The following is a 12,014-nucleotide window of genomic DNA, read 5'->3' on the forward strand; positions in this document are numbered from 1 at the left end:
AGGGGAATCATGTGCTAACGGCTGTCTATATGACTCGGGTAAAGTTTGTAGCATGCATGCTTGTTGTTTTTGTCTGCTTCCACTTGTCTTTGCACTAGGATGATGTCGGAGTAAATGTGCAGTCATATTCGTTGTGCATAATTCCTTAATCCCTTTGTGCATAATTTTATATTATTGTTAATAATAAATTAATTAAAGCAACAAAACAACCTGAAGAGCTGGTTCGGAGCCGAAAGAGCCGGTTCTCTAAAAAGAGCCGGAAATCCCATCACTAATCCAGACATGGGCCAGGCCTGGCATAGATGGCACTGTCTATGTGATGGCATGCCATATCTGGCTCGATTGTGGTTTGGTGTGTGTGGCCCGGGCTCATAGAAAACAGGTCTAGCCCGGATCCGGCATCAAGCTGGCACTTCTGACTGACTGGTGTCATGGCAGGGTGTATGTCAGCCAGATGTGGACCACGTCTGGCAATGATGGCACTGTTTATGCTCCTATTTTATTTAGAAGACCCAAATGCCATGTTGCAATACTATACCGCTATGGTAGCCAACGTTTCAAATGCAGGTTTGACAGGTTTGTTAGTGTACACTTTATCCAAAACCTAGTGACGGTTTACTCATTGTTGCCAGTAGGTGGCTGTAGCTCAGGAGGTGGAGCAGGTCACCTACTGATTGGAAGGTTAGTGGTTTGATCCCTCCAGTCTGCATGTCAAGAGTGTGAATGTGATTGAATGTAGTTAGGAAGCACTCAGTTTAGAGAAAGTGTGTGATTGGGTTAATGTAGTATGTTGTATAGAGCACTTTGAGTAATCCGGGAGAGTAGAAAAGCACTAAATAAGAATCCGTCCATTCACTGTCTGAACAGAGTTTTGTCATCTTTGCTTTGCATGTTCCGGCACATGTTGTTATTGCATGGCTTGATTAAGGTACACGTTAGGCCAGGGGTGGGCAACTCCAGGCCTCGAGGGCCGGTGTCCCTGCAGGTTTTAGATGTGTCCTTGAACCAACACAGCTGATTTAAATGGCTAAATTAGCTCCTCAACATGTCCTGAAGTTCTCCAGAGGCCTGGTAACGAACTAATCATGTGATTCAGGTGTGTTGACCCAAGGTGAGATCTAAAACCTGCAGGACACCGGCCTTTGGGGCCTGGAATTGCCCACCCCTGCATTAGGTTGACATCTGGGGCCGGAGCCGAAACTGTTCTGGGCCAGCAGCGTGTCTGCAACTGGCCCATGGCTGCACACAACTTACACATGGCCCACATTGTGTGGGCCAGATCCGGGCCAGTTGGTGTCGTAAACCACCGCCTCTGTTCAAAGATGGTCGCTCACAGTGGACATAGATGGCTTCCTTCAAACCATGGTCGTGTCCAAATTCATGGGCTGCATTCTCCTGAGGACCCGGCCTTCGCGGTCTACGTGGGCCGGGTCCTCAGAAGATCGGGTAGGCCGGAAGTAAACGGCCGTGAAATTGGACGGTCTAGCCTTCTGATTAGCGTCACCGCTGTCTCGGTGGAGTTTAATAAACTCAGCCGTCTGCTCCTTGCTGTCTAAAATATAACAGGACACTGGAGTAAACTCTCGGCCATCTCACACTTCTGTTTAATCAGTTTTCTGTTTGACGTTTAGTCAGCTGTGTAAAAACCAAGGAGGAACCCACCCGGGGGATTAATAAAGTTTTATTTTATCTAATCTAATAACTTTAATCTCAGCCAAACCGATTTACTCACGAACAAACAAAACACTGAAAAAAGCCCAACAATAACATTTTTAGGTTGTCTAAGTGACTTATATATTACGTTTGTCACGGCCGGGCGGGTTACACACAGTAATTCGGCGTGCCCGTGTGGCGTGCTGGCTAGACCCAAGCGCGGCGAAGGCTAGCGGTGGGTTTGGAGCAGGCACGCAGTTATTCTAGTAGCGATCAGTGCACGATGCGTGGCTTCGGAACGGTCGTTACCGACAGAGAGCGAGCGGAGCCGGGAAGAGAAAAAGGATTGAAGGGATAATCACTCACGGTTGCTGAATCAGGCGGAGACTGACGTCGGCAGAGTTTCGGAGCTCCTGACACGAAGAGAATGATGTCTGAGCGGCGAACAGGTGGGTGGCGTCTCTCTTTTAACCCCGGCCCCGTGATCAGCTGATCACAGCTGATCACCGGCTGACAACGTTTAACCCGAGCAGCGAAAGTCCGCGGTGATCTGAAAATGATGTGCCGGGAGTTGTGCCATTCTCGGCCGCATCAGTAACCCTCGAGCTCCCGGCTAGCTATCGAGCTGGTGGGTAGCAGACGTCTCCGAAAACGTCGAAGCACTTTAGCAAAGATGCGATATCTTGATAAACCGAGCAGATATTTGATGTTTACACAGCTACTTTCTCGCCTGAAAATATGTTAAAAGTTTATTTCGTGACCCAGAAAGATTAATAAGAGTAATTTTTAAAACTTAGTAGCGGCCGCCATTAGCCGGAAACTGGAGCTTGGCTGGGCCGCGCTATGAATTCTGGGATATGGTGGGCCACGAAGGACACACCCGACCCATCCTTCAAATTCGGAAAAAGGAGCACGCATTTGTCGGCTGCATTCGGAGGGGTCTACGAATTTGGACAGCCTTCGGCGCGTCGCTGTGACGTAATCGGTCTACAAATGCGGCCTCAGGAGAATGCAGCCCATGAATTTGGACACGACACATCTGTTCTCTCTGTCTAAAATGTGAACATTGGCATCCTCGAAAGAGTGTCCTTTATCCTTAAGATGCAGATGGACAGCTGAGTCTTGTCCTGTGGAGGTGGCTCTTCTGTGTTGTGCCATGCGCTTGTGAAGTGGCTGTTTGGTTTCTCCAATGTAGAGGTCTGGACATTCCTCGCTGCACTGTACAGCATACACCACATTGTTAAGTCTGTGTTTTGGCGTTTTGTCTTTCGGGTGAACCAGTTTTTGTCTGAGCGTGTTGCTGGGTCTGAAATGCACCGGGATGTCATGCTTGGAGAAAACCCTCCTGAGTTTTATCCTTTTGTGCATAAAATTATGCACAAAAGGAATTACTAATGTAAAAAAAAAGTGGTTTTTTTTATATATGTTTATATATAAATATATGCGGTGGCTCCTAGAGACAAAACACGTACAAACTCCAAAAAGCATGTACCACCTCCAAAACACATTTCTAGCATGAACTGAACTTCCAAAACAGAGCTACCTAGATCACTTAGATTACACAATTGAAAGCATATGTGTATTGTTTGTGTATTTATACACAAGCATAGTCAAATAATAAAAATAAATAAATAAATGTTCATTTACCTGTTACTACCACACACCAAATCCAGTCGTTGGTACTTGCTGGCTTGTGTAGCCACTAGGTAACAAAAGTTCAACACTGCCCCTAGCACCCTGGAGCACTTCAGTTGTCTTTTGTACGTGCTTCGGAGTTTGTACTTGTTTTTTACGTGTTTTTGAGTTTTTACGTGTTTTGGAGTTTGAACATGTTTTTACGTGTTTCAGGGTTTGTACGTGCTTCAGGGTTCGTAAGTGATTTGAAGTTTGTATGCGCTTTGTCTGTAGAGGCCACCGTAAATATACTTTTATTTATTCACTCCACATAAAATGTAATAAATAAATCATATAATACAAAAATCAACTATTCACATTTCAACTTTTAACTATTTAAATTTTCAGCTTTTTCCTTTTACAAATTTAAAGTGAAACAACACAAAACACTGCAAACCACAACACAATTAAATATAAATTATAATATGAAAACAAAAAGAAGATGCACATTCTTATGGAGTTAAATCAGGACCATAATGTTTGTGTAGTTGAAAGAAAAATTTGAAATCGAAAATATGTAAACTGAAAGCAAAAGTCACATTTTTAGAGTGAACTTTGAAAAAGAAAGAGTTGGATTTAAAATAATATCAAACGTTTTGAATATTTGTATTAGCTGAAAACCCAATGGTTCTTTTATCAATAATTTCTCTGAGTAAACTTTATTTAAAATTTTTCAGTAATCATTTTTTTCATTATTATTATTTTTAAAAAATCTATTCAGTCTCAGATTACATTTTTTCAGATTCAGATCTTTTAAATTAATGTACAAAAAAAAATTCTTCAGGTTCGGATTTTTCTCTCAGCTTCAATTTTTTTTTTCACTTTCAGATCTCTATTTTTCAGTTACAGACTTTTGGCCCTGTTTTGGCCTGGTGGGCGTGGCTACACAGAAAGGGGCGGGGAATCATGAGTGACAGCAGACCGCTGCAGGCTCAAGATGGTCCATTTTTTCATGTTGCCTTCAGGAAACCTGGGAATGACCATAATTTATCAAACACCTCCTGCACTGTATTATTTGATAATGTTTAGAAAACATGTCATGCATAACTGCTAAAACTCAGTTACTAAAGCTCTTTCAAGCAGTAATGTGTACAAATTACGCTGTAACTGATCAATTATGAGACGTTTTCCCAGCCACTACGTGAGAAGTGGTCATTTCCCATGCTCTCAAAGTAGCGCGCATTGTATCGAGTGGGGGCTGCCTGTTAACTTGTCCCTCAGTGAACGATGGCGTCGTCTTCCAACAACACTGCTGGCGCGAACAATCAGGTGAGTGTTTAAGTTTGGAACAATTACACTGCAGTCTGTGAATACTACGAATTTAAGACGTGGCTATTGTTACGGTTAATTTTTCGGCTATTCTGTTTTTTTATTTTATAACGTTTTTTTTGCTGAAATGCTAGCTCAACAGAAACACCTCGCTATCATTTTTGGCTGAAACTTACGTCCTAGTTGATCTGTAAGCTTGGAGAACAACAAAGTTAGTGAAGTAACGTAAAATTCTTTGTATTTAATTTAGGAGCAGCTAAAAAGAGAGATGCTTCAGCGACTACTGCATAAAGTTTCCCAGGTCATGCACAGACAACCCCTCGATGTGGACTATTTGCAGTTTGTTATTGACCATGAGATGGTCCTTTTAAGATCTTTGTCCGATCAGGTTGAGATCCCTCAAAGTATTATAAATGCTCTGATAGAGCTGTGAACTGTGCTCAGTATGGAGGACGTCAATGAACAAACCCCCTCTCAGATGTCAGTGTCAGAAGGAAAGCTGGGACGTCCAAATTACAATGTATCGCCTGTACAGCTCCAGATACTGACAGAAATGTTCTTATCAATCACCCAAATTGCCAAACTTCTTGGAATATCTGAGGACAGTGAAACGTCATTTGCATGAATATGGCATTTCCATAAAGCAGTGCTACAGTACAACAAGTGATGAAGAGCTGGACAATTTAGTAAGATCTATAAAGACAAGAACACCTCATGTTGGATACAGGATGATGAAAGGGATGCTTCAAGCCATGGGCCACCATGTACAGTGGAAGAGAGTGTACTCGTCGATGCACCGTGTGGACTCTGCTGGTATTTTCTCAAGAATGACAAGGCTGGGATTTGTGGTCCAAAGGACATATTCAGTGCAAGGTCCTCTTTACTTGATGCATATAGACACAAACCATAAACTAATAAGGTAGGATGAAGTCTGACAATACTGCTAAATACTGAATTATGTTTTATACCTGTTAATGCCCTAGTTGCTGTTTTTTGTTGTTCTTTTTACAGATTTGGCCTGGTGATATTCGGAGGGATAGATAGGTACTCAAGAAAGGTGTTTTTTCACTTTCAAAATTGAGCTGAATGAGATGTTAATTGAAAAGTGAAATACTTGTGTTTCGGTCTACCATAAAACTTACCATATACTGTAATATAGAGATCCTCCTGTAGAACAAAATGTTCCTAATCTGTTTATGTTTGTCAGTATTTGGTGACTATAAATGCTTGGTAAACTAATTCTTCAAGTTGCTAAAAGGATCTTTTTTTTTTACCCTTTGCAATTTGGGTGAATAGTTGATTACAAGTACTGCTACATCTCATGGCAGCTTGCTACCTTGGGAATTATGTAGCCTGCTCTTTTTCTTGTACTTATAAATATAAAATAAATGTACCAAGCTACAATACCTGATAAACATGTTTCTATCTTTAATTATAGTAACTTGACTTGACCAAGTTTCCACTTAATGATATTTACATCTCTAGATCATGTACCTGGGTGCTGCTGCCAACAACAGAGCATCAACTGCACTTGCTTTCTTCTTGGAGGCTGTACAAAAGTATGGCTTTCCATTGAGGTAAAATCTACACAAAATACATTTTAACAATGATTGTGCAAATGTGTAAATATGATCCGCCCCCCCTTGATTAGCAGTGTAATTATTTTGACATGCAATATGTAAACTGTAGCCTATATGATCAGTTGTTTATAAATCCCCATACACTTGTTTAAATGGTTCAAACATTTAGAGTTCTTGAAAGGTGTGCTTATACAGAGCTGCACATTGTTGAATGACCAAAACAATAAACTTATAATAACCAGTCTAAAGTAAAATTATATTAAAATTTAAAACAAATTGTACTGTCGATGTTTAATTTTGTTTCAGAGTTCGAGGGGATCAAGGGGTGGAAAATGTTGGAATAGCAAGATGCATGTTCACCATCCGGGGCTGTGGAAGAGGAAGCTTTCTGTCAGGCAAGAGTGTTCACAACCAAAGGTATGTGTAGTATTTGTATAAATGTCCCATGGAAATAAGAAAAATGTTCTTATATATTTTTCAATTCAGTGAATTTCTGGGTAAAATTCTGAAAACGTTGCCATATTTTGATGTTGAACAGAATAGAGCACTTGTGGCGAGATGTGTGGATGGCTGTTTCAAGCGTGCACTATGAAACCCTTCACAACCTCGAGGATGAAGGCCTTCTGGATCCAACTGATGGTGTCCACATGTTTTGTGCCCAACATACATTTCTTCCATGTCTGCAGAGGGATCTGGATGTCTTTAGACAGGGTTGGGATAACCACCCTCTAAGGACAGAGAGGAATCTGTCCCCACAACAACTGTGGACACTGGGACTCCACCAGAATCCAGTTGATACTCCAGACACAGTGGAGGTACTAAAACAAATCTAAATTATACAATCCCTCTTTAATCAAGTTTCAAAAAGTGCACTGTCACAGCAGACTATCAGCTTTAAGTTGAGGGTATTTGCATCCAAATCAGTTAAAAGTTGTAGGAGTTACAACAGTCTGCATGTGTACACCCCACTTGTTAAGTTACCAAAAGTAATGAGACAGAACATTAATCATAACTGAAACTGGATCGCAGAGACTTCAGCAGATGTTGGGCTTCATACCTGCTGATGCTCTGTCAGGTAGGGCTGGGCCATATTATACCGTTCACGGTAATACCGGTATAATGTTAGGCAACGATAGGAAAATGAAATATCGCGATAGAATGGGAGTAAAGCGCGCATGCGCAGTGCCTTTGTTTTCATACGCACATGGCCGATTGTTGAGTGAAACAGATGAACCAGAATTGGTTTGTAAAAATGGTGCAACTTCAGCGATGTGGAACTGGTTTGGTGTTTGTCCGTCAGATACACAACAAAGCACATTTTTTTGCAGAACATGCAAGCGGCCGCTGTTATTGTCATATTTGTCGGACTAAGACGCTCTTAAATCTGGGAGTAATCTGGGTCCTAAACTCCGTATACTTCAGGTCAAACAACACTGCAGCATCACTTAGAGTTAAAAACTGTCTAAATTCTTTCATCTTTAATAAAACGATCAGCATTGCTGCTTTACCAGGGGTAACTATAAAGTTTAACTTCCAGGCATCCATGAAAACAAAAGTTATTACATTTAACGGAGTTAGAAGTTAGCAGGAAGCTAGCGGAAGTTAGCTCGCTAGTTTCGCTAGTTACCTAAGCATGATATAGCACGTTCTGACAGAGAGATTTCTGAAAAAAATCAAACGTACAGCTCTGCTATCACTTCCAACATAAATGAAGACAGGAAACTAAACAGCAGTGACGTTTGTAGGGTTACTGAAGTTGGGCTAGCTGGTATATAATGATGTGCTACGTGATCGCTAGCGACACAGCTATGTTAGCATAACATAAACAGTGAAGCTGGAGGACGAACACTAACACTTTTCCACTTATAAAAGTTAACGTGAAGGTTCTTCATGGTTAGAGACAAATGCAATCGCATGGCAGGATACTGTAAACGGACCAAACTTCAGTCAGGAGAACAACTGAGATAATCCATCCACAATACGAGGTTAGTCATTAATATACTGCAACAACATGGGAATAGAGCAGCTACCAGAGAATTCAACATTAATGAATCAATGGTACAGAAGTGGAGGAAGCAAGAAGAATGAGTTTAATAAAGTTTGATTTATCTGACTGCTTTGTTTCGCTTAATGTGCCTTATAATCCCGTGCACCTTATGGTCCGAAAAATGCGTACTGCACACTGCAGTTTAATGTTGCAAAGCACCTCTTTTTAACTTCAGTGGATATTATACATGGTTATGCTCAGGATATGTCAGCCCATTTCTACTGGAAATGCCTTTTGGTTAAACTTTCAGCAAGGAATTTGCATTTGCACTGTTAAATTTTTATAAAGCTTTAATGTACATAAAAACCAGCTTCTTGTTTAAGTGAAAATAAATGGAAGGTTGTCTTTTTGCGCTAGTAATGTTGTGGAGTTGTATTTTGTCTCGCATCAATTATATCGTCGGTTATATCGTTATCGCAAATTTTCAAATATATATCGTGATAAATATTTTTGGCCATATCGCCCTGCTCTACTGTCAGGCCTCTACTGCAACTGTCTTCACTTCCAGCTATTATTGAGGCATTTGCCCTTCAATTTTGTCTTCAGCAATGAAACACTGCTCCGTCAGATGCAGGTCAAGTGGTTGACGTGGCCACTGCATAACATTCCACTTCTTTTAACTATTTGTTTTTTTTCTGCAGAATGCTTTAAGTGATTGTCCATCTGGACCATCAAGTGCTGCCTCATGAGTTTCGAAGCATTTGGCTGAATATGAGCAGATATATTGCCCAAAACACTTCAAAATTTATCCTGCTGTTTTTGTCAGGAGTTGCTTCACTAAATACAAGAATATCACATCCCTGGCCATGGAACATCAGAGAAGCCAATTGTTCCATTACTTTTGGTCCCTTAAGTGGAAGGCACATATGAAAACAGTTCAAATACCTCAGTTATAGCCAATCGTGTTAGTTTCATTTCAAATCCATTGCGTGGCATATAGAGCCAAAAGTAGAATTCCCATGTTCCAATATTTATGGAGCTGACTGTTTGTCTTGAATTTCCCAACACTGTTTTTGAATTGTCATTTGAAATATCTTTTTTTTTTTTTAAATCATCACAGGAAATCGAGGATGCGTACTTGGATGTCAACTCTATTGGTGAGCTGGATGGGAGCAATCCTGGAGTAATTCTTCCATCTGTTGAATGTCCTCTATCTGAGGAGGACATGGCAAGACTAAGAGACACTGTCAATGTAACAAGGCCCTCTCAGTCACATGGCCGAGACATTTATTTGGATGTACTTAACTTTGTACTAACTCACCGTTCCTAGGCGGCAACATTTTTATTTTGAATTTTCAACCCAGAGAAGGTTCATGAATAGCTCAGGCCTTTATTTGATGTGATATACATGTAAAATGAACCTGCCAGGAAATTTTTATGTGAACACTCAAACATCACATTACAAACAATTTTTTTTGTCTCTGGCACATTTTTCAACAGTAAACCTGTATGTTTTTGTGTGCTTCATGCCACTCATTAAAGAACTCTGGCTGTCAGTCTCCAACTTTGAAATGTGCTTCCTGAACATTAAATGGAAGGAGCAGCATTTTGAGTTACACCTCAAAACTATTGATAGACAATGCTATGCTTTACACATTGTTAAATTCCTGGCCAAGATGAAAAGCCTCCAGCAGAACCATTCTGAATTGACTATAGGACTTCATATGTTTCACAGGCAGGACAATGGTCTTAGCACAGGATAGCAGATGCTGTGATTTCCAAAGTCAGCTTCACAATTGTGATTAAATTTTACCACCACAGCAAAGTCCTTCTTTTCTGAGGGGAGGAGAGCAACATGGCCTTGACCGGTGATCCATTGCAGAAACCTGGCAGGTGTGAGAGATCTTGGGCCATCTTCGTCAGCTACATGTTCTTGACCTTCTGTTAGGATAAGAGTGAATTTTAAGACGTTTTGAAGAACCCTGGCCTTTTTGGACAAAACAAATATCTAAATATTTGAATTCGATACAAGTGTAACTTTTGTCACAAAAACCTTAGAATATAATTTTGGAATGTGACAACTATAAACTAGACAAAAATAACTATTTACCTTCTGACTCATAAAGCAAGTCCTGAATGAAGTTAACCAGGTCCCCGCCAGCGGAGCCCGGAACCAGATAATGGATGGATGAGAGTCTTGCAACATTGCCGTAGCGCAGGTGATGAAGACTGCATCCCAAGCCCGATTAGTTATAGAGTCTTTGAAAATGTTTTCCATATTTTTGGGGAAGGATCAAATTGTTAATATTACTTTACCTTTCGAAGTAAGTTTTAGCCGAAAATGATAGCGAGGCGTTTCTGTTGAGCTAGCATTTCAGCAAAAAACGTTATAAAATAAAAAAACAGAATAGCCGAAAAATTAACCGTAGCAATAGCCACGTCTTAAATTCGTAGTATTCACAGACTGCAGTGTAATTGTTCCAAACTTAAACACTCACCTGATTGTTCGCGCCAGCAGTGTTGTTGGAAGACAACGCCATCGTTCACTGAGGGACAAGTTAACAGGCAGCCCCCACCCGATACAATGCGCGCTACTTTGAGAGCATGGGAAATGACCACTTCTCACGTAGTGGCTGGGAAAACGTCTCATAATTGATCAGTTACGGCATAATTTGTACACATTACTGCTTGAAAGAGCTTTAGTAACTGAGTTTTAGCAGTTATGCATAGGGTTGCCAACTCCCTGAAAAATAAATAAGGGACACCTCGTGGCCAGGGCCGGGCGACCCGGTTGTCTTCACCCTTCCCAGTGTGGTGAATTTTCTAGCTCTTTTTTTGTGTGTGAAATTATTTTTTTAACCATTTGACTTGAAGTTGATTTAAGTAGATGCATATTCTATTCTTTGTGATATGAACACATGTGAAACAAATGATCATTTAGCCATTTATTTTTAGCTCAAAATGACAACATTAACACAGTAAAACAGGTCTCCTTCTTAAACAGAAGCCTGTCATGCTTAACTTTTGAGAATATAAGTAAATCTTTCTTTAAAAGAACTCTGTCCTGCTTAACTTAAAATAATAGAAAACAATAGAAAGAAAAATATTCTTGTAACAGTGCACATTTAGTGCATTTAGTACAATTGGCTTCAGTTGAGGTATTATTTCAGCTTTTCTGATGCTAATCAGCTGCTCCCGTTTGAAAACCCACTTGTTCCCATGATTACGCATCATAACTCATCATCATTATTCATCTATGTATTACTTTTATGTATTAGTCATCAATTTGTTGTAATCATCTATCCTTGCAGTTGTTTATTGCACAAAATAAGTTATATTATCACACTTCTGGCCACATAGCGCTGATATTCACTGCACATGCCCATATTAACTTTTTCCAGCCAGGTGTTTTCCTTTTCCCATTCTTCCCTTTCTCTGAGGGGAACAAACATTGCTGCTCTAATGCTGGGCTTACACTGTGCGATTTTTGGCCCATTTTGAGCCGATTTTTGAGTGATTGGACCGATTTTGGCCTTCATCGTGCGTCGTGTAGTATACGTGGGGTAACGAGAAGTGATTAACACCTCACGACCAGCTCCCGATCATCAATCGCTCGTGAGGGTGTCACCACAGGCGCTCACACTGCTCACGCGCAAACACGTAAACGTCGGTGAAAAAGATGGAGCAGCACGGCTGTGCAGCCTGTGATCTGGACACAAGCGACGGAGGCACAACTTGTAGAACTTTGGAAAGCTCATCCGAGCCTTTTCGATGTGGCATCACAAAATTATCACGACCACGACAACCGTGAAAATAGTTGGATTTACACTGCTGCTTAATCACAGCTGCCT

At 40.8% G+C, this 12,014-nt stretch overlaps 1 protein-coding gene across 1 annotated transcript; it reads left to right on the top strand.

The window, feature by feature from the left end:
- The first annotated feature begins 6,081 nt into the window (after window positions 1-6,081).
- Window positions 6,082-9,497, top strand: LOC146625027 (uncharacterized). Its single transcript, XM_085361897.1, has 4 exons — window positions 6,082-6,173; window positions 6,483-6,593; window positions 6,715-6,991; window positions 9,284-9,497. The coding sequence occupies exons 1-4, from the start codon at window positions 6,085-6,087 to the stop codon at window positions 9,491-9,493; spliced, it is 687 nt and encodes a 228-aa protein (XP_085218023.1). The 5' UTR covers window positions 6,082-6,084; the 3' UTR covers window positions 9,494-9,497.
- Window positions 9,498-12,014: the final 2,517 nt, after the last annotated feature.

The sequence above is a fragment of the Diplotaxodon limnothrissa genome, linkage group LG9 (genome assembly GCF_057381915.1).
Source record: "Diplotaxodon limnothrissa isolate DT_005_m linkage group LG9, D_limnothrissa_male_GT1.1, whole genome shotgun sequence".
In the NCBI taxonomy this organism is placed as follows: domain Eukaryota; kingdom Metazoa; phylum Chordata; class Actinopteri; order Cichliformes; family Cichlidae; genus Diplotaxodon; species Diplotaxodon limnothrissa.